The following is a 23,577-nucleotide window of genomic DNA, read 5'->3' on the forward strand; positions in this document are numbered from 1 at the left end:
AATAAATGTACCTCATAAAAACCTCCCTCACTCCTCACTACAGATGCTGTTCAATTTCATATTCCAGTGAGGCCAAACACAGGGGTATTTACATTGAACTCTCCTCAAGGGCTGGACAATCCTGGAAAAAAATCCATCCATCCATAAACACATTTACTAAACTGCTTGTCTTCGAAAGAGCTGTGGGGCTGCTGGTGCCTATCCCAGCTGTCTTTGGGGAGCAGGCGGGGAACACTCGGAACTGGTTGCCAACCAACAGCAGGACGACGAATGACGATTCACACTCGCGAACACACCTAACGGCAATTTGGAGTGTCCAGTATACATACCGTGCATGCTTATAGGAATGTTTGAGGATACTGGAGTACCCGGAGAAAATTATCATAATTATTCCATAGTTGAAAAGTTTTAAAGAAACACACATTAGATGGCAGTAATAATGAACAGCATAATGTATGAGTTGATTGCTTCTTTAGAAGATCCTTTTAGAAGGATAGCTATAGTTTTAGATCTTTTTTTTTTTTTACGAATATTATCTTTGTGGTTTCCAGCATAAATTTTCATCAATTGTTACACCAAGAAATTTTGTATTATTTTCTATTTCTATTTCAATTGAGTTAAAATCCATTTTGACTTGATGTTTCATTTGTCTAGTACCAATAATTATTGTCAAGTTCCAATTAATTGCTCTTAATCTGAAAAGAAACATCTGCTGTTTTTGTCATGGCATTAAATTACAATTGGCATCACATTACAAGTAGATTTGCTGGAGCAACATTGCTAAAAATCTGAAATACCTGTGAAGTACTGTACCTTCAAGTACCCTATTTGATCAATCTAATCGGTGTGACTTCACTGTTTCGCAATGTCAAAAATAACCACCAGAATTAAAGACCCCCTCCCATTAGAATCCACATGGACATCCAATCCTTCACAATCCCATTTGCCACACAATGCAACCATTCAGATTTGGTTAAGTGTGTAAAACACAGGAAGCCCACCAGCAATTATTTGAGATGACCATAGGACTGCAGTTTTAACAGGACATTAAGCAATCCCAAATGCACAAGGGCGGCCAGGCTTACAGCCTTTTGTTTTAATTAGCAGACAACAGCCCTGAATCCAGCAGCACAACCTCCACCTGCACTCTATCAACTATCCACTCATCTCCATTTCCTTCCTCCCACCCCATCCCTGGTCCAAATCCGAACCACACCACAGTATGCATTCTCGATGCACAGGCCATTAAGCTATGGGAGCACAATCTCCTCCATTTCCGGGCCATTGTAATAACGTGTTGGTTTCAAGCAAGCGCAAGTGCACGTGTGGGTGCTGGTGTAGATATTTCGGTCTGTGCGTGTGATGTGTGTAGTGTGTATGCGTGGGTCTATCTTTGCCAGTGTGTCACATTGATGAGACAAGGCCAGAGAAGTCCCCATCTAGGGTTTCAGCGGTGCTTTGCCGCGTTCAACTACGACGACATCATTCCATCTCATCCCAACTTGTGAAAACTTGGCTTCCAATGTGAAAATCTATTCCTGGGTCCTCTTCTGACATTGGATAAGTGGAGAGCTGATTAGATAGAGAGCCATGAACACAGAAAAAGCATCCAATCCATTAGGCCAAGTAATGATGGCAAAGCTTAATACCTTATCATATAAAGACATCAATAACACTGTTTACGGGAAACTATATGCATCCATCTTTTGTAGACTTTGCTTTGGGGCAATGAGGCACAGTCATGCTCATGTTCCCAAACTGACATAAAAAGATAGTAGCATGGAATTGGACAAAAATGTCTTTGTTGAAAACGACTGATTCAAAGAGGTTCTAAAACTTTGAGCCCAATTGATTAATTCAAGCCAAACAATGTCTAAACATTCATGTTTGCTCAGATTCGTAATGGCTTTCAATAGCGTAAAAGAAGAATACATATTAAAAGTTGCATGAGGATCGATAAAGCATAGTCAACACCAGCCGTTGTCTGCAGAAAGCCATTAGCTAGCGTCAGCTAACTTGACTGTATCAAAGGGGTCCAATGTTGAGGTCCAAGCTGAGTGCGGTGACAGTTACGGGGGATCTGTGTCCCATAGCAGGCAGGTTTGAAGGGTAAGAGGTGCAATTTAAGGTTATTAGGTGCTGTACATCTGAGTTTACACCTTCCTTGGTATATGTGAACGGCTGCACACAAGGCAGGACTGTGTGGCACAGGGGGCACACGTCCACACACGCTGGTGCTTTTAAAGCACACACGCACAGTGTTAAGTGTGTGTTGGCGGCACACAGCCACTTGTTTGTTGCAGTGCTCTCTTTGGCTCTGCTGACTAATCACTTTAATATACAGCGCATGTAAACATACTTTCTTTATACTTAGCGCACACACATTGAGAGACACACAGCGCACTGCCTGTCCAGGGTGTGCAACTTACCTGAGTAATCTGGCTTGCCACCAGAGAAGCTGCCAGTTTGAGCATCTGATGGATGCCAGTGCTCACTATTTGCATTCATCACTTACCGCACACACTTTCTGCATGTTCGAGATGTGTGTGTGTGTGTGTGTGTGTGTGTGTGTGTGTGTGTGTGTGTGTGGAATATGAGGGCTGACCACCGGCTACCTTGGGAAATTGGCTAAGGCTTGCAGAAAATGCTCACACACGCACACACACTCACAATAAAAGGCACTTTCTTTTAAGTGCAGGTACATAGAGATACAAGGCTGAAAGGCTAGACTGAAGTGGAGCTAAATTGACGGAGTGTCTCAACTCCGCCCATTTGTCTCAGAACGGTTTGGAAAAGAGTCACTGCAAAAGATGGGAGGTTATGTCAAGTATTAGTATTGGGCCGACCCCTGACCGTATTTCAAGGTATCGGTACTCGCAATAGCAGCTCATACTTGTACCAGTCGCTCTCTTGGGGCAGTTTTACGATCATGAAGTAAAAATTTTAACTTCAAAGCATAGAAAATCGCAATTACAAGAGGTGGGCAGCCCGTCGGCACTAGCCGTCGACGGATGCCTGCTTTGCCGATGAATAAAGGGAATTCTAAAAAACAAAACAAAAAAATAACGACGGATTAAGAATGTCGGAAGTGTATTTTTAATCCTTCGTAATAATAGTTGGGATAGACATTTTGTCAGGTGTTCCTCGGACGTCCGTCAGTCCAACACGCTCTTTCTGCTGACATAACTATAAGCCAACTGGTCTACATGTTTGTCTGTTGTATTGCTGCATTTCAGAGAATGAATTACAATTGCTTTATAGCCAAGATGACTACAGTCACGTTAACTTGGTCATCAATAACTGAACAATCATGTTCAGTTGAATGAATAAACTGCCATGGTTCAATTCACTATTTGTCATTCACAACCATAATATAACTGAATATTTTTTTCAAGTGACTGTGCTACTGGTCTCATTTTTGGTCAAATACTCCCACGCGCTTGCGGCATTTTCTGGCCACATGCTGTCTTGCGATAAGTGTTGTAACACAGTGTCACGAAGTGACAGAAGTATTGTGAATGTGATATGAATAATATTCTCGTTTGTTCCCTACGTATAACTGAACAAAACATTCTGGAACTGAAAACAGCGCTTCACGTAGCAATGAATCTTTTTGGACCAATGATCGGAATGGGCCACGTAAGCAAAGTTAACCGCTAACCTAGTTTGTTTATTTTTGTACAGCAGATAAATGAAAACTGGACGAGTCAAAAGTCCTCTGTAAATTGGCTGACTGAAAGACAAGATGAAACTAACTGACTTCAAGATTGAAACGTTGATGCAGATTAGTAAAGTAATGTAAAGTTTATTAAAGTAAAGTGAGCTGTGAAATGGCCAGTTTAAAAACAATCAAATAAGCACAGTTACAAAGAGATGATGAATACCACAAATAACAGAATCATACCACACGTTCATCTTAATAAACTATACAGACGCACTCACTCCCTGTTGTGTAAAAGTGCCTCTAAATTCCATTTCTTTTTCAGAGTAAATGTGAAAATGCGGCAGATATAGCTTTCAAAACTAATTTGATTGGACACGGAATAAATTTAGGAGAGAAGGAAGCCAAGGAGGAACAGGACCAGGTGAGGAAGGATCTTGTGAGTGTGAGCCAGAGAAGCAGAGGAAACATTTAAGACATAGAGGGGATATCCTGCCTTACGGCTTGGCCTCCTGCTTCTTTTGTTTATGTCTGCTAGCGCGCGCCTCTAATGCTCGGGGGTCCACAGGACATCGCAATGAACACTCAGCTATGACACACAGCTACACTCATACTTAACTTGACTATTAGGGTCCAATTTTAGGGCCAAACTGTGAGCTACCAAACATGTGGCGCACTCTGACTCATGAATGAGAAGAGTGATAATACCCAGCATGACTGGATGGCTGAAGCATTTGGGGAATTCAGGCATTCATAGCCTATCCGTGACAATAGCAAGACTGTATCCGAGAGGCCTAAAATGTGACTCTTAACGAAAACAGCATGATGAACGTCACACACTCATTATGAATCATCCGCAGCTCCGCAACAACTGTCGTCTTGGGAAAAAGACAAAATATTTGTTTTGAACGCTGCTCTTGCAGTTGGTTTGGCTCTCATTGGGTTCCCGAGGTTGTCCACAAAGCTGCAATGCCTGAGCCGGTTGCCCGGTTACAGCGTGACTTGCTTGATGGTGGATTTGCCACATGACTGAGTCCGCCATAACTTGACTCTCTGCGTTGGGAGTGACCCCAGAGGTCACAAGGGATTTGGAGTGGGCATTCATTCAATCTACCTTTCTGCTTTTTTATCTAACACTCAAACTAATGCATCCATTACTCTGTCCCTATTGACAGGAGACAGGAGCTAGCAGCTCAGATGTTGACGTTTGATGATGACAACTCAGGCTCACAGTAGATCTTTTATTAAAAAGGACAGCGTGTAAGATTTAGCAAAAAATTGATTCATTTAGAAAAAAATGACAGTACATTTCAATAATATTCAAAAAATATATATGTTCTATAAGAGCAATTTTAAAATTTTTATAGAACCATAGGTCGAGTAATCCATAATTACATTACATAGGTTCCATCTACCTAATAGGAGGCTGACATGTTTGACTGCCATCTTTGTGCTACGGATACCCAAAGGAGCAGAACTTGACAAACGGAGTTAAAAGGTGTGATCTCTCTGAGATAATTCATGTGCTTCAAAATCATTGCATTCTCTTTGTTTAGATGGCCCAAAATTCTACTTAATGTCACTTTAACAAGAAAGGGTAAAAACATAATCTAATGTATGTGGGCTAAATGATATAATCAATTGCAAGCTTTACAACGATTTGCAGGCACAAAGTTTATTGATCCGCAAATCAGTTCATAGTTATTGCTTTCCTTCATTCCATGCATCCATCCATCCATCCATCCATTTTCTCAAGCCGCTTATCCTCACAAGGGACGTAGGCTTCCTAGCGTCTATCCCAGCTGACTTTTTTTTTTAATAATAATTGAAAAAAAATAAAAAAAATGTAGTGAACCGAAATTTTTCGACATTATCTCAAAACGTCCATTTTGCCTTATACTTTGATAACTTCTCTGGCTGACAAGTTTAAGTTAAAAAATATTTAACAATTTTTTTGACAGGCTAAAATTCCGAGACGTCAACGGGTCAAAGTTAGTGGCATGTTTCACACACTGACACTCGACCCAAAGGCTCGACTAAACTAGCGTGAATGGAAGATGACGCGGTGTGGGCAGTGCAATTAAACAGATCATGTATGAAAGCGATCTTTTTATTTTATTTTTTTTTGTCTTTGTTAGGGAATATTTTGAAGCTTTCTCCATGTTTTTTGGGAAAATTCCACAAAGATCATGGCCACTTGTCATGTTGCTAAAATAAGACTTATTATAACAACACTCATATTTGCCCTGCAATATTGTGGTTATAGCCCACCATCCGATCTTAGAAATTTCATTTGAAAGACATATACTATGAAACTTATTTATTATTCACATTCATAAGAACTGACTTTATGAAGTATTCCTTCAGCAATTCACAGATCTGGTAGTCATGAATTCAGGTGCACATCTGTACGTAAAATGATGTCAGGGAATAAAACCAGGTGCGTGCGTGTGTACACTCACACATGTATGTCAGTTTTCCATACATATGTTTAATATCCTTGAGAAGATTTTTCTGGGACTGGAAGTAACGTATAACCCGGGTGTGTGTGCATGCAAGAAAGACAGAGATAATGGAAAGACAATTCCCTTGCTGGAAAAAGATACGATCTACCATACATCCATCATTCAAAACACCATCTGTGGATGGTCAGACATTCATCTCCCCCCCCCCCCCCCCCCCCACACTCACACACACATTCTGCACATCATCTCTAGAGAGTGGCAAGGTCAGTAAGGCTGAGGTCAAATTGAAAGACCATATGGCACTGCAGACACATTTTATGTCAGCGTCTTCATTGGATTCAGAATATGATAAAAGACGGTTTTGTTGTCTCGCATTTAAAAAATACAGCTATATAACTTATTCATGGTGAATGACACAATAGATGAATAAATAATCAAATAAAAAGCATTCTATTTTTCCTGTGTTTTTCTAATCCGTACACAAGATAAAGACAGTTTATGATCTTCCTCACCTTCTCAGACCTCTTTTCATCATTCTTTCTGCTGTCCTTCCATGCAACTGTACGCTCCCTCTCCCTTCCTAACAGTGCTTTTAAAATCATCGATAATACAATCACAGCCCTACCACCATATGCTTGCAAATGCGCCTTGCGAAAACACTTTAGATGCCATTCAAACCCCAGTGAAGGATCAATTACAAGATGACCAAAACCATCATGCAAAGACAACAAAAGGCCTTCTAAGAGCAGTGCTGTAGTTTGAGAATGCTCTTCCACCAACCAGCAAGTGAATAACCTTTATTATATAAAAAAAGGCTACCGAAGAACACCTTGGCAGCATCGTCTAATCATGTGTGGTTTAACAACAAAATAAACAGAAAACTGAAATTATAGGTATAATAAAAGACTATTTTGGACATTCCTATTTCATATGGCAAGTACACCCACTCACTTAAATGTGATACCGAGATTTAAAAGCGCCACAATTAATCAACAACTAAACAATTACAAAATAAATTTTATACGTTTTTTGACATTCACTTGGAGGCTTAAGAATGCCCGGGACCAAGATCACATTTCTCAACTTTTTAATGTTACTGCATTTTTTCTTGTCTGATCAATTAATTAATTGATTGAATAATCAACAATAAACATCATAAAATGGCCATTCAACTACGAGTAACACATATGACAAGGATTAACGTCCCGACAGCTTCATCAATTGTGCCACGCAATGCATTCTGTGGGTCGTCAAAATCTGTATATAACGGACACAATGAAATGCAGTGGGGTGGAAACAAATGCTAGTTTATGTACTATTATATTTTTTAATTGATCAGCTGATTAATCAGTAATCAGTATTTTACTATACCAAAAATCAGCCTAATAAAAAATCATATCGGTAGGGCCTTACTTTTGTTTCACTTGTTGCCCCTCATTGAACAGAATGAGAGGTGGCTTCCTATGACTATATCAGTTTTTGTGTTCAGTTAAACCTTAAAGCAAAGATTTCACACTAGGTCAATTTGTGAGTATGGTAAATTGATCATCATTTCAGTAAAACCCATTAGACTTTAGTCATGTAAAATGGGTCAATAGATTGGTAAGCTCTGGTCAACAGAGCAACAGAAGATTGTGTGAGAAGAGGGGTTCGAAAGTTGAAATCAATGTGCATATAAGACCGCCTGGCTGCAAATCCTTTTTTTTTTTCCATCAGACGACTGACCCACATCACCACTGTCACTTCTCTACTTTCCATCTCCTCATCTTGACCCAGTGCAGTCAGCGCAGCCGCAGGCTGAGGCACACATTCCAAATCGTGCCACCTTACTTCAGACATGGCGGCCAAAGCCTGATGAGGAGGAAACGTTTACTTGGACTGAGGCAGCTTTTCCCTTCGTCAATTCTGCTTCAAGAATGGGAGTCAAATAGCAGTCTTTGGCACGATTGGTTTGACTTGATGGTAAACTATCGCACCCAGACATGGCAAAAATGAATCTATTAGCGCTTAGTGATCTCACCCCGACCAAACAGATAGAATAGATGATTGAAAACAATAGATGTTTGAAGAGAGAATTGGTCTAACCTGGTGTCAGGTCATCGCAGCAGATCTCTATGGATCCAGATGAACAGTCGCTCAGTTCATCCAGTGACAATTCGCCTTCTTGCACCTGCAGCCTGTCAACAGAACACGCAGAACACTCAATCACTCTACTTACACCACACATCTAAACAAACAACATTTGTATTTGTTCCTTCCTTTAGCTATGTTGAGGGACTATGAACTAGAGTGTACTCATCTTGCCTTAAAGGCTTTCTACTTGACACTTGAATGATCATCTCTGCTCCAGAAAGCATCAAGTGTGTGTGTGTGTGTGTGTGTGTGTGTGTGTGTGTGTTTCTGTGAGATACACAAGAATGAGAGTGAAATCCCGCAACAAGTCACTGGGACTCGCGTTCATTACCCTGAGTGGATGTGAGTACAGTGGGAGGTCAAACAGAGGAACATGACACGTCTTCAACATGAAATATAGACAGGGTAAAAAAAATCTGGGTTAGATTCACATGCTGATTGAACTAAAATTGCCATGTTGAGGAGTTTCTTACTAACACATCAAGTTTGTTTTTTTTTCTCGGCAACAAGATAAATTTGACTGTTTTGCTAACATAAAACTGCGGTAAGAAAAGTCCATTCTGATTTGACTCATGTATAGCAACAAGGAAACTGGTTTGTGCAAATCACAGTGCAGTGTGAGGTGTGTGCAGCTCCCACTTGGTCAGTGCTATCAAGACCTGCTAAAAGAAAGCTAGCATAATAGCAACAAAGAGGATTAGTGATGGCTTTTCTTGAAACCTTGTAATCAGGGCTGGACAATACAATAAATCGAATAATTCAATCAATTTGTAGTTTCAAAAGCCAACAAATTGAAAATGAGCATAAATCACACATACTATAAAATCTAGGTTTTGCACGAGCGGCAAAACCTGCATGAGTGGTTTACAAAACACGCTTACAGTAGTTACTAAATACTTGATTGTGGCATTTAACTCATTCACTACAGGTGTACTTTTTCAACAGGTATGGCTGGGGGAGTATCTGATTCTGAGTCATTTTTGGGTGACAGCCAGTGAAAAAAATGATGAAAACAGGTGGAATTTGCCACTTCAGTTCATTGTCCACAAACACAATATTATTCAGAATTTAGACTAGTGCAAGATTTGCTGTTGTTGTGACTTCCCCTTTAAAAACAGCTGTCAGACCTAACTCAGCAAAAACTGAGTTCCCCATGAAAGCTTGCCAAGCGAATGACGATGAGGACCACTAACCTGAAACTGAAAGGAGCAACTGTTGCCATGTTGACTTTCAGCGCTTGTGTCTCTGAGGGAGCGGGCTCCTTTTGCGTATTTAAAGTTGGCTTACGTGCCACAGGCATGGCGGGCATGCCCGGTGGAAGCAGCGGAAGACTGGTCGAGGAAACCGCACTCGAATCCTCGGGCGTCCCCATCTCCTCATCTGATTGGGCGGGGCAGTCGCTGAGACCGGTGACGGCTTCCTGATGGGTAATTTGAGTGGGAGCTTGGTAGATATTGCCGTTGGTGGAGTTACTGGACTGGGCTGATTCCATTTTTGGAGTGTCTTCTTCACTTCCTACTACATTATCAATCGACCCTGAAGTGACATGCTCTCCTTTGCTCAACTGGAGTGGAGGACGTAGGCTGGTAGTACCCCATGTTTGGTTTTGATTGGTGCACAAACTTCTATTACAATTACCATCAAGTGAAAAGTCCGTCTGAATCTGCATGGGTTTTCCCAGATCCAGAATGTCTTTGGAGTTTGGCGGCGGTGGCCGGCGCTGAGTCAGCGGACTATTGTGGGCCGAGGATGATGTGTGGAAAGCGTGCTGAGCACCTGCTTGGTGGACCAGCGGAGGCTTGAGGCCAACATTTGTTGACTTAGGAAGGCCGGACCTCCGAGGCCCAAGTAACGGCGACGCAGTGGGTGTATGTGTTGGGGTGCGTTTGGAGGTCGGCGTCAAAGCTCTGGGCAGCTCGCTGGTCCTTTTGTGCCTGCCCGTTTTTTGGGAGGTGGGGAAAGACGTGCGTGGGAGAGGGATTCCCGATGGGGCAGGCGGGCGAAGGGTGGACCTCACGTTGACGCCCCCGCTCATCATGACCTAATGGGGAAGTCGCTAAAGGAGAAATAATGGTGTTACTCAAGTCCTGTACAAGAACTGAATAATCAGCATATGAATCAAACCCATATGACAAACCGAGTCAGCATGGGTTGAGCTTGTTTTGAGAACAACTTTGGAGAAAGCGTGCAATCAATTTGGCCTGCTGCAAAAAGCTGTAATGTCCAGGGACATGCTTATGGCTCAAAAGCGCTTTGATAGATGATTTTCTCAGTATAATGAAGTAGCACACGATTTTCATTGCAGTCCAGCTAGTCAGTGTCTCTGATGGGCCTCAAAGTCTAATTGGGAAACGACAAAAAACTCTCAAGAACATTATTAGAACTAAAGCCAATACAAATTGTATGTATCATTCGAGATGGGAACAGAAGAAAATACTACAACAAAACAGAAAAATGATGAAGGATCACGACATCTGGGAGGGAGGAAGAAATCGCAAAATGATTTTCTCTGCCTCATAAACCTTATTATCAGGAGACTTGGGGGAAAATTTATCCCAAGCGTTTCAGCATGGAAACTATGATACCGGTGAAGTTGAATTTGTATTAACAGAATCAATCTTGCTCCACCAGTATTTTTAAAAGCTGTGTTTAAAACCATAAACACAACGAGAAATATAAGTACAATGACATTGAATTAAAAACATAACTAGGGACGGCTGAGCATAGATACCTGGCTTTATTCGAGGAATCGATACCCAAACTCAGGACAATGGCACTCCTGCAGCTACATAAAAGTATACAGTGGGCTGGTGGTGGAATGCCAAAAATATAACAAATGAGGAAAGTTGTAAAATAATGTAGATTTGCCACTAGAAAATAAAAAGCCAAATTCTCATGAAAAGTGGAATTGATTCAACAAATGAGGAAGTTTGGTATGTGTGTGTTTGAGGTCGCTGTCATGTGTCTAGACTTGGTTCAGTTATGTAAGCACAACAAGTACAAGTGTTGAACTGATGCTTTGTTAACAAAAACACTGCAGGCACAAGTACTTGTGATATTTCCACGTACAAAAAGCACATTGAGTACAGGCTGTGCAAAAAGGACATAGGAACAAAACTTGTTACAAAATAATCTTTGTCATAAAATAAGTACATGGCAAGGTCTGTAATTTTTCTGGTTTGATTTTGAATTTGCAGAGGGGGTGTTAAAACTGAGACTTGTTTCTTTCTTTCTTTCTTTCTTTCATTTTTTTTTTTTTGACAAGTTGACATTTCCAAGAAAGTAAACAAAACTCCCGAGTGCTAAGTGCCGATGGATGGATGTGGCTTGATAAAATGTTAGTTATATCCCATGAAACACGAGTAAGACAATGTTCATTCTAACAAAATTATACATGTGCCATTTTATATTTTTGGGCTGCTGTGTCACATGGGTAGAAGAACGGAGGGATTGAGTGACTATGAACAGGGCGATCCTTATGATATGGATTCAAAAAATAAATGTATTTATCTAATGTAACAAGTTTCATCTTCAGATTTGTGTTCTTTTGTTTTCTATTCAAAATGAGATTGTATTATGTTTGTATGTTATATTCTTTGTATTCATTTATTGTTCACGATTTTGTAGGTTTAAATCGTGTTATTAACTTACAAGTGTTTTCACACTAGTTTGTAATTGCATTACTGATTTGACCCCAGGCACAGCAGCTTTTAAACTAGATTAATAAAGCTGAGTTGAGCAATTACAGTACTATTGTGGTAAATTTGAGGAACCTAAATACTTACTTCATACTATGGATTTTAAGGAGTTGTTTTTTTTGTTTTTTTTTTTAATGAAACATTTTGAGACAAAACTAACTGTCTATTATGAGGCAGCGCTGATCACACAAGCGGCAGACATATCTTTTCGGGTGATTTGAAATAAACCCAAACGATTCAACGTGAGATTTGTGCCCTGATGCGCTATCGTAAATATCAGTGTAATACTGACATCTGCTGGAGATTGTGTCAACAACAACAACTCTTGCCTCCACTAGAGTACAGTATTCTTGGAACAACTTTTGTCTTTTATAAGTAAAGCACATTGCAAGGAAAACAAAAGAAATAATTCTAATATATATATATATATATATATATATATATATATATATATATATATATATATATATATATATATATATATATATGAGAAGGTCTCTGTGATCGTGCCAGCTCATAGAAGCAGACATCTCCATCCAACACACGCACGCACAACCTCGGGATGACCACTGACTCATCACACAGTCAACACATGAGCTTGTACCACATGCCTCACTCTCAACTGAAGGACATCAATTGGCATCGGTGGGACTGCTATCTTCATAGTTTATTCTGCAATAGGTTAGGGATTCCTTTCCTATAATGAATGAAAACTAAAACAACGGTCACAATTGTCTGGCTTAATTAGTAACTTGCTCATGTAATGACAAAAAGAGAAACTGTGTTCCTAGAAGTCACAACAGATTAATGAAACATATGAAAGCTGCTTATGATTAGAACAAAAGCACAGATGTCAAATCCCCCTGACCCTAAAAAGTGTCCTACCTGCCAGCGGGGTCCTACGACGTCTTTGCCGGCGCGGATGGAGGGAGGTCACACTTGTGCGACGTCCCAGGAACAATGGGCTGTTTTTTCCTGGATCACGGCTGCATCCGTGCAGCTGCCGTCTCATTGGTGTGCACAGGCCAGCCGTTCACCAAGACAGGAAGCTGTGACAAACAGGAAAAACACCATGAGCCAATCACGGAGAAGCCCGCACAAAAGTGACTCACTTTCAAAGTCACTTTCCTGGCCTAAAGCAGTGTTGTCATCATTCAGCAGGAAAAAGACATTTATAGAATTGTAAGCGAAAACCATACAACCTTGAATGAAATCCATAGAATGCTTTGAACTCTTTTTGTGAACCTGAGCAGGCATTCCTGGCGTGTTTCTAAAAGCAATCAATTCAGTGTGCCACTCAGGCACCAAACATGAGTCAGCTGGATTTTCAGTAGCTGTGACTCACACTATTAAAGCAATACTTTAGCCATTTCCAGCAGTAAAAAGTTAGAATTTTGTGCGCAACTCATTTGATCACCATTGTTTTCCATGTAAAATTAATGAGTGCCTTCAAAAACACATTTTACCACTGACAGCTACCTGAAAATGACATGACATTTGCAACCAATCACAGTTCACCTGCTTTCCAAGTCTGGTCATGTGATCTTTTGCAAGCTGAGTCATGACTGGTTATTACCTAAGCCCATGTGAAGTCAAAATGCATTTTTAAAGGTGTTAATTCAAATTTTGTATCCAAAATGTTCCTGAGATTGTCGGCATAGTGTATATAAAAGTGTTTAGACTACGCTCCAGCTCTTCAGAACCTCCTGCTACTCCTTCGCCACCCCAAGCAAAACTTTCTAGGACCACCAGTGAAGAAAAAAAAAAAAGAAGTTATAAAATTAATTATAGACTAAATATTAGATTTACATCCTAATCACCTGATGATTGCCATTTTATGCAAGTTCAGTAGTTGCAATGTCTTAATTTGCGGAGAGGTCAATGATGTCATTGATCTCTTCTGAAAGTTCTATGTTGTATGAAGGTTTTGAGGGGCACTGACATGACTGTTTACAGCATAATTTCTAGGAATGTTTGCTGTTGCATCAGTTCATTTGTGGTGCCGTAAAGTCATTTAATTAAAGTATAGCAACTTAACCACAGTAAGTAGTTGCATCTATGATATCTCTCTCAATTTGTTTTTGTTTGACCTGACTGAACTTTCACTTTATGTAAGGGCAGTTCTTGAATACAAGTTAGGGGTCATTGATGTTTTTATCCGTAGTTCTGTCCCTTTTGGGCATGGTGGTCATGGTTAAACCATTGCAAACATTTTTCATTTTACACATACTGTATTTTATAAATATTTTATATTTTTATTGAGACATTGTGCAATTGTGTGATCAGTGATTTTTAAACTTGCTGTTTGTCAAAATCCTGATTGTGTATAGTCAACTGATTATTAACTTATTTACCACTGAAAAGGGCTGAATAAGTATCAAATAAATATGGCTCCAACTTGATCATGAGCAATACGATTTGTCAGAGAAGGACACTAAATGGTGCACTGACTCATAAGTCAATATGATGCTGACTCAGGCCGATGGCATCACGCCTGGTAACGGGATCTGTCTCCCCCACCCCAGCTCCCCTTTTCAATCCCTTTTCAAGTATGTCATAAAGTCCCCTCTCATTACATCAACCTACAAACACCTTAGCAAAATTTGGCAAAGTATCGCCGGTAGAGAAGTAAGTATCATGGATCAGCTAAACAAAATGTGAAAAAACACTCACCCGATTTATGCATGAGGACTCAAATCAGCAAGTGAGTTTGCCTCCGATCTGCCAGCATCTACCTCAATCCCTGCCTGTGCTCCTTCCTACCTCTGAGCAAGTGTGTGTCTCCATGTGTGACATTCTACTCCACCTTGACGTCATGCCGCTCCGCTGCTGCCGCAGTACGCCTGCAGCCGTGGCCCCGCCCCTTTGGTCTACTTTCCCTCCCCTTTATCACAATCACTATTTCCCCGCTTGTAATGGACCTGTTGGCTGTGCTCCCTCCCCCGTCTGTGATGAAATACAAGACCGGCTACAGCAAAGGCGGCCCACTCCATTAGCTGGATGCCTTGGTTGTGTATGTGTTTGTCTGTCTACGTCTAGTCTCACAACTATGCCTACATTGTGTGAGTAATTAACCCTTGTGCAGAGTTTTGATTTTTTTGGGGGAGGTCTTTTTTTAAAAAATGTTATCCCTCATCTTTCTCACAGTATTTTAGCCAATGGATGGCACACACCTGGTAGTGTGATAACTAAGTGGTCTTGTCATGTTGAACTTTGACATGTTATCATCATCTGGATGAAATTTCAGCTCCCTACTGCTTTCTTTCAATGCCTTCCCTTTGATATGATCACCTCTTGCAAAAATCACAAGATTAAGCAAAATATTGCACAAGGGTAAAAACCTAGCAATCAAGTCATTTTTTAAGGTGGCTTTAAGAGATTTTCTAGAGCCGCCTATATATATATATATATATATATATATATATATATATATATATATATATATATATATATATATATATATATATAAAATAGAATAAATGAAATTACACAAGACTTGAGCCAAGATAGGAAGAGGCATGAGAATGGCCCATCGATCATTTATTAAATTTGCGCCACTTCTTCAGTGTGAGAGCATGAGATGCATACAACGACACTCTTATCCACTGTAGCGGAAGAAGTAGGGGCTAAAGGCAAATGATCTTAAAGGAAACGTTATTTCCCTACAGTCTTACACCTGTTTAGAAGGCTGTGCAGACATCTCATACATGACCTTGTGGAGAGCTCATAAACTACGAACAGCAAAGATGTTATCTAGGCATTGTTTCTCAAAACGCAGAATAGGCGCCTCTCGTGACTTGCAGGCTCCCTCTAGTTGTACATGAAAGAATAACATAAAACGAAGATTTATACATGTTAAAATGGTGCTTGTCGCTATGCATGTGGTCTCAAGTTTTTATTATTCAATTCATGACCGTATTTTATTTCATTTTAATAATAGTACATACATAGTCCAGTTGTATTTAACTTTTTAATACATTCCTATTTAATCTATAACTGCTCATTTTGAGGAGAAAAACAAGTTTACATTTTATTTAACCTTTAAGTGCAACATATCTTAATTGAAGCAATATTTTCCCTAACTTTACTGAATTTAAAATCAATGTTAATTTTCTAAATGCATAATGTTACATTAGTGGATTTCAAATGCTGGGTATGCGTACCACTGCGCCCAGGCACATCTGAGGGTACGTGAGATTTTAGCTTTTGTATGCCATGACAAGAACAGTTCATTTTTCTTTTCAAATTAAGTGGAAATTAATTTGAACATTAAAACCCTTATTACTAAAATGTGTTATAGTGACTCCTTTACAAAACCCTGCATGCCTCTATTTTGTTAAGTTTTATACAGATACATATTGTTATTATCGAGGCAGAAATAGAACAGAAGAGGTTACAAAATCTATCTTGGAGAATTGCTGAATAAAATGGAGGTACTACTACTACTGTACACACGTACACACTTTTTTTTTTTCCCCCAGTCTAAAAATGTTTTACGCTGGTTAGGGGCTACTTCTAATATACTGTATTATAAAATATAATTTTTGGAATAAAACCTCTAATTTTTGGGGGGACCAATTTAGGCCAACTACGTTACTGTATTTTCATTTTTTTGACATGACAACATTCATTGAGGGTGTACTGTAAATTAACCATCGCAGTATGTCTCAAATATGTTCAACTGCAGTGTTTATTTATATTTTTGTGCAAGTTCGAATGTGGATTTATGTATATATTATTTGTATATATGTATATATTATTTATTTCTAATGACGTCCCCATTAAATTATGTGAGGATTGTCAAGTCTGAACAAAATGTTCGAACGTGTGTATGTAAGGTCATATGTGTGTTAAAGATTAAATCTACCTTGGCATACACGTAAATCTCGCGTGGAAAACTGCAACTGGGATTTTCAGGTATAAGTTTCAGGCGATAGTGATAAAAGAAGATAAAATCGAGCAGGGAGCAAAGGAAAATATTGATGCCTTAGTGCTGGTTTCTGAGTGAAATGAATCACTTATTAACAACAGCAAATAACCAGACCTGACCATCAGAAATAATATGGTCATTGAATGTACATGCCAATAAAATTGACAAACGTGAACACAATGTAAACAAGTACCCGTCATCCTCGTGCAAACAAAGGCCAAAATCAATACATTTGCTAAACTCCAAATATTATACTCACAAAAATGCAGAATCCCTCTTTTTTTTTTGTTTTGCTCAGCTGGATGTGCAGAAGTCAGACGTTCGCAAACATACTCACATGATGTGTTGCTTTGTTTCTCCGTCTCGCAAAACGGGAAGTGGCTCATGACCGAGGGATTATGGGTAGAAGAGTGTAAAATGTGTCAAGTGTGTGTGTGTGTGTCTGTGTCTGTGTGTGCGCAAGGGAGGTCATGTCATAGCTAATCTTCTAATGGTCCATGAGGCATATCCCCCCCCCCCCCCTTTCAGAGGCAGACGCTGTTGTGACAATGGCACACTTGTGTTACTGTAACCCGAGGGACATCTGCAAGGTTGTGCGTGTGTGTGTGCTGTGAAGTCACACTTTGATGTTGCAAATATGGGAGAAAAAAAACACTCAAAAATTTCAGTTGAATTATAAGCTAAATGTCTATTTTTACTGTCTCTCAATATTAAATTAAAAATGTTCGATGGCATGAAGTTGGGTTCTATAAGCGCGGCCCCCTAACATTTCATTAAGCGATGGCATAATCAACGGAATAATCGGTTCAAAAAATTTTCAATAGTAAGGGGACTCATATGAATATCACTAGAACGTGACATGAGTTACGTCCCAACGGCAGAAATATACATATGTTGGACATTAGTGATAGGAACAGTACATTTTTCTTTTCCATTTAAGAGCAAATTGATTGGAACATGAATCAACTTGTGTACTACGCTAATTAGTTAGGGCATACTTGGCTATTTTACACGAGTACACAGTAAAAAAAAAAGGTTGCGAACTACGAATCAAGAGAATCCATTCTGTTTTCCTCCTCCTCTTAAGTATCCTTGGTAACAGATTTTCCGTCAGTCTGAGACTCCCTTCTCCAATTAAGATACGTTGACTCACAAAATGTGCCGTCCCCTTTGGTTGAGCAGGCAGTTAAAGGGTGAAAAGTGCTATTGCCTGAGGGAACGCATATAGTATACTGTAGTTAAAGTAGCTATTGCACTACCTGCACTGACAAGTTAAACCAGCTTTCGTCAACGAGGAGATAGAATTTCACCCACCCCTAAAGACTCAATGCAAAGAAAACGGCCAGAGCTGAGTCCCGCATCATCACAGGTAAGCACATCCTTCATTTTACGACTTTTTTTTTTCTCTTCTCCGTTCAGGCCTCCGTTTAATAGTCCATGCTTTGAAGGAACACTGTTCCAAGTCGTAGTTCAATTATTGAATAGGACACAACACTTAAGTTTGCTCAGCTGCTGCTTCAACTGTCATTCGAGTCCCTTGTGTTTATTGACTACTTCTGCATTTGACATTGATCTACAAATGACGGATTCCATCAAATTACGGGGAAATACGTGTTATGTCACTTTCTGGAAGATATTTTGATTACTTTCCAGATGCAGTGTCATTTCGCAATAATGATCTCCATAACTTTCATATGGTACTTTGCCCTATCGAGGTAACAACTTGATAAGATATTCTTTTGCGTTAATTTTATACAATGTGATGATGTCCGTGAAAGTATTTACAATGTTGTTGTTTCGCTCAGCAAGTTCAGTCATTCGTTTTTGAAAAGTGAGCCTTCCGAAATTCCAACAGTTCTGAAGTTGACACGTTGCCTTTTGCCTGAGGGTAACTCCAAAGCCGCATACCTTCAACAAGACTCTCATTAAAGACAGTGCCTCCACCAAGGATGTTTTGTACGCTGTAACTACGGGGTGTTTTGTGAACACAATCATTATGGGGAAAGAAAATATCTCTGTCATAAGGACGCAATAAACAGTGCGACATATTTTCACACTATCCCTCACAATACAAAACAACGTGACATTCCAACAAATGTATCTCGCTTATTTGACAAGAGAATACAAACTCATGAATGTCAGATTCTGCTACAACCTATTTGGGTAATATAGCATTAGATGTGTTCTCTGATTTTAACGGTTAACTTGCCGTCATAGATACAGTAGCTAACTGATGTTAGCATTCTGCCATGCGCTATACACAGTTAGCCAGTGTTAGCTTAACGCAGTATTGGGCTATGTTTTCCACTTCTCATCACACACATTGTGAGTACTCCCTTATATTTATTAAGCATGATTCCATTATATTTATATTGTTGAACTAAATTAACTTACCAAATAGGTGAAATGACAGAGCTGAACACTGATGAAGTTCAACATGAGACTAACACTAAACAAGCACTCTCAAATACTCTCATGTTACTGATGTAACTGATGTTAATATTACTCATCAATTAAAATACCACTTTTGATATTCACACTCAAATGTTAAACATCAACTTTTTAAAGCTAATATTTTGCCTGACCATTTTAGGCATGTAAAGAAGCTTTAAGTTATGATTTGAACTGTGATTTAGATGACATAGTTAACATTTTACCGCAATGGTGACAGGATGCAGACAGTTTCGTGTAAGTGGTCTTCACCACAACTGGAGCACGGCTATGGAACAAGTTGAAGAAACCACAGCTACAAATGGTACAAATGGTTTTCCTCCACTATAATCCATCCATAAGACATCAATGTTCTGTAAAAAAAATGTAACACTGGCCATTATTTATAAAATACTTCTTTTGACAGTGGCTAACTTTTTTTCTTTTTCTCATGCTATTTTTGCTTAGACTGGAGGACAGAATCCGATCCAAGACAAGCTGGCTGGCTATTTGTACAGGAACTTCTAGAAAAAAATAAAAATTCAAAAACCCTACATCTGACTTTGGACATCAGGAAAGACAAAGAGTCGCAAGACCAGGCTTTAGTTTCCTTTTACAAGAGAGACAACATTCAGTGGGCCTCTCCACTTGAATGCAAACTTCAAGGTAGTGAACATGAAATAGTCTGATTGACCACACGAGGGATGTTTTTTTTTTTTTTTTTTTTAATTTTGTGATATTGTTTTTATTGAGTTTTATGAACCTTTTGATGCCAGCATGGCATGGTAGGTTGATGGCATGGCAAAGATTAATGTCCAATAGCTGAGAAGAGTATTTCCCAGTTTTTATTGAGCCAAGGCTCAATACCTCAAAAATACCCTATTTTCCACACTATAAACCACACCGGATTATAAGGGAAACCTTCAATGACTGGCCTACTGTAAAAGTGTTTTCATATATAAGCCATACCGTATTACCAAGTGCATAGAATAGAAGCTACAGTAGTTGCTGGGGTTGCGTTATGTATCCTCTAGAATCTAGTGGATGCATCTAGTCTAGTGACTAGATGGAGCCGTGCTAAAGGGCTGTCAACAAAACAATCAGATAAGTCAGTCATTTAAATTAAAATTAATTAAAGAATAAAGATGATTTGTGCAAAGAACAACCAGAAGAAAGGGGAAAAACTCACGTTTACCTCTTGATTACATGAAAAGACTGTTTAGTTTAAATCAATTCAGCTGAAAACATAAAAATCAATGAATTCTATACTTCTTAGAAGGTCTTTAATACTCGGGTGATCTTTATCGTCACCCGCCCTAGTCACCACAAATATTGTCTCCCTTGTCGGATTTAAAGGGATACCGTGTAAGATTTAGACCGTTTTTCACTACCGACAACAGGAGGTGCTGCATTTACCATTGCACGGAACTATAACCAGACCTACAATTATATTTAAAAACATACAGTTTGTTGTTAAAAAAACATTTATTTGCAAGTCTTTGAAATTCATAATCATTTAATTCAATCCGTTTTCATGAAAAATGGTCTAAATCTTACATGGTTTCTCTTTAAAGAAAATGCGCATTTGTTTTCAGGCGACCCTGCAACTGGAAGTGGAGTTCACCGCCACCTGATGTCAATGGTCATTTTCAGGCTGACAAGTGGATTCCATATAAATTCAGGTTGTGCGCAAAGACGAAAGCCCACTCAAAAGTGTCATGAATAGAACATGCTCATTTAATTGATGTTCTTGTTATTTTAAGTGTGTATGGATGAAGTTAAATAACTCTTAGCACTGAAATAAACCAAGATGTTATTTATTTTGTTCGAACTACTTTGTAATTTCCATGCTGCGTTAGCTTTGTTGGTTCACTACAAACCTAAAGCGCAATAACCTCTTTGCATTCCTGCAGGAAGTGCAAGCATAACCAAAATCTTTGAAGGCCAGCCTGATCATCTCGTTCCCTCAATATCAGATGGACTGCTGGACAACAACATGTTTGCTGTAGCAGGGCGCATTGTTGGCCATTCGTATTTACATCAGGGGCCAAGTTTCCCAGGGCTTAGCCCGGCCATTATTCATATTCTCTTTGGAGGTTCTTTGGAGACGGCGCCAATAACAGTACAGGATTGCCCGGATCTTGACATTCGTGACATGGTGGCAGTGGTGAACTTTACTTTATACACATATATACACAGACATTATATATAATTCTTTTTTATATTTTATATTATATATATATATATATATATATATATATATATATATATATATATATATATATATATATATATATATATATATATATATTTTTTTTTTTTTAAATCAAGCACATCCACTTGCTTGAATAATAAAAGGGTATGCTGGCCATTTTGTTACCTTCTAGCTCAGTGGGGATGCAGAAATAGACAACCTTGACAGCATCAACCAGCTCTGTATGCTGTGGAATCTCCCCACCCCAAATGATGCCAACAGGAAGTGGCTTTCTGAAAAGCTGCTTTTGCATGCGGTAAAATAAATCTGCTACTTTTGCTTCTCAGTTCCTATTACAGTCAAACGCACGCTGATAAAAAAAAAAATGTCACAAGCTCATTACAGTTACAGAGTGTAGAATTTTAGTGTCATCTAACGGTGAACGAAGAGAATGCAATGACTTGCACACACGCTGAATATATATATCTATATATATATATATATATATATATATATATATATATATATATATAAATAAATATTAAAAAACAGCGCTTGCATTTCTACAGGCTAAAATCAAATGTTGTGAATATAGTACGGTAATCATGATTTCATGTATTCGCACTGCAGGTGATTGAGCGAACAAGAGGTCAAATCTGTCAGTTTCGACGAGGCCTTCAAGACACGGGACTGTGGCCGATTCTAATTCAGCGTCGAGAGATCATTCCAATCCTGTTTCCCAGGGAGTCAGAGACACAAGTCACATCTGAGGTTGGGACGCAAAGACAGTTGGTTCATTATGGTTCACATGTAGCAGGAATGGGATGAGGTGGAGCCAAAACAAATAATCAGACAAATACTCCCTGAGAACAAAAATGGACTATCCTTCTAGATACTCTTGGATTGCATCGCTTGGCCTCGGTCTACAACCGTCATCTTTGAGAGCTTTGAGGCGGTAGACTTTGATGAGCATGACGTTGAAGATGCATCCAGAGTTTCTGGTTATTTGGAAAGCTTTATCAAAAACGGTATGTATCATTTTGAGTATTGAACATCTGAAAGGACTTTCCAGATGGTCTAAAAGGCTGTCTTTTATTTTGATTTACTGCAGTAACTCCTGATGAGTTAAAAAGTCTCATTAAGTTCTGGATCGGATGGGAGGTGCCAGCTGCAGTAATGAGGGTGGAAATAGTAGAAGGTTCACTTCCAACAGCTGTAACCTGTTTTGAGAAACTGAGGCTGCCGAGGCACTACATGGACTACAGCACATTCCAACGGGATCTTCGTGCGTGTATATCCACCAGTTGGAGTGGCTTTGGCTGCGCCTGAATTCACAAACGAGAGTGATGGCATACGTTTTCATGCATGTCATCAATTTTATGCCGTCTATCTTGATTGAAAGGAGGAGGAGCTAAATGGTGACCAGGGATGGCCGTGGCCCCCACAGCTAGAAGAAACGCTTGATGTTTGTTATTGCTTATTTCTGGCAGTTTTACATACATGCATGTATGTTTTACATGTATGTTGGCTACTGTGACCATGCAGGTTGGAACCAATGATGGCCGACTTAGGGCAAAGAACGGATTGTAGTTTGGAATATTGAGCATACCTATATTTTAGTATACTCTAACTGAAAATATTATATAACATGTATATAAAGTAGTAAATAACATTACATTGACATTACAGTTTGAAAGGAATGTGTTTGCTAAAAGCAGATGGATTGCATCCATGTGATTTGCACAATATAGATTTAAATAAAATATTGAACTATTACTTCAAATTTGTCCATTTGTCCCTCATTTTCAAAACAATAATTTGAAATGCGTTCATTCAAACCTGTAAATTGACTCTGGCTAATTCTTCGTCCTGTCAATTTTTCTTGGAATGGCAACAGTGCAAACTTCATGTCACTTCTTAGCACACAGTAAAGAATTAACAAAATGAAATATTGGTCAGGTTTCACAAATCTCATGTGCGTGAATATCTTTTTCAAGCAAAAATCACTCAAATCTAATAATATCTCAGGATTCGCTTTGACCGCCAATTCTAGATTCATTTCCACA

General features: G+C 39.2%; 2 protein-coding genes across 2 annotated transcripts in view; one reads left to right on the plus strand and one right to left on the minus strand.

The window, feature by feature from the left end:
- Nucleotides 1-14,692, minus strand: part of nav1a (neuron navigator 1a) — an 81,908-nt gene extending 67,216 nt beyond the window's left edge. Inside the window, exons 1-4 of the mRNA XM_088407717.1 lie at nucleotides 14,631-14,692; nucleotides 12,843-13,006; nucleotides 9,453-10,315; nucleotides 8,212-8,303 (exon numbers count right to left, since the gene is read on the minus strand). Coding sequence (XP_088263843.1) covers nucleotides 8,212-8,303; nucleotides 9,453-10,297 — 937 coding nt within the window. The 5' untranslated portion in view covers nucleotides 10,298-10,315; nucleotides 12,843-13,006; nucleotides 14,631-14,692. The remainder of the gene's footprint in view (nucleotides 1-8,211; nucleotides 8,304-9,452; nucleotides 10,316-12,842; nucleotides 13,007-14,630) is intronic.
- A 4,472-nt stretch (nucleotides 14,693-19,164) lies between these two features.
- LOC148427088 (uncharacterized) lies at nucleotides 19,165-22,840 on the plus strand. The gene is made up of 9 exons (XM_088409097.1): nucleotides 19,165-19,212; nucleotides 19,559-19,642; nucleotides 19,786-19,983; nucleotides 20,913-20,999; nucleotides 21,231-21,484; nucleotides 21,705-21,827; nucleotides 22,142-22,282; nucleotides 22,404-22,539; nucleotides 22,623-22,840. Exons 2-9 carry the CDS (start codon nucleotides 19,609-19,611, stop codon nucleotides 22,838-22,840), a joined length of 1,191 nt encoding a protein of 396 aa, XP_088265223.1. The 5' UTR covers nucleotides 19,165-19,212; nucleotides 19,559-19,608.
- Nucleotides 22,841-23,577: the final 737 nt, after the last annotated feature.

This window comes from Hippichthys cyanospilos, chromosome 2, assembly GCF_059441005.1.
Source record: "Hippichthys cyanospilos isolate Australia breed blue-spotted pipefish chromosome 2, RoL_Hcya_1.0, whole genome shotgun sequence".
NCBI classification, from domain to species: domain Eukaryota; kingdom Metazoa; phylum Chordata; class Actinopteri; order Syngnathiformes; family Syngnathidae; genus Hippichthys; species Hippichthys cyanospilos.

Coding starts and splice junctions, on each gene's coding strand:
- LOC148427088 (XM_088409097.1), top strand. CDS start 19,609: ATGGAACAAGTTGAAGAAACCACAGCTACAAATG. Junction 21,485..21,704: donor TTCGTGACATGGTGGCAGTG/GTGAACTTTACT, acceptor GTTACCTTCTAG/CTCAGTGGGGATGCAGAAAT. Junction 22,283..22,403: donor AGACACAAGTCACATCTGAG/GTTGGGACGCAA, acceptor CTATCCTTCTAG/ATACTCTTGGATTGCATCGC.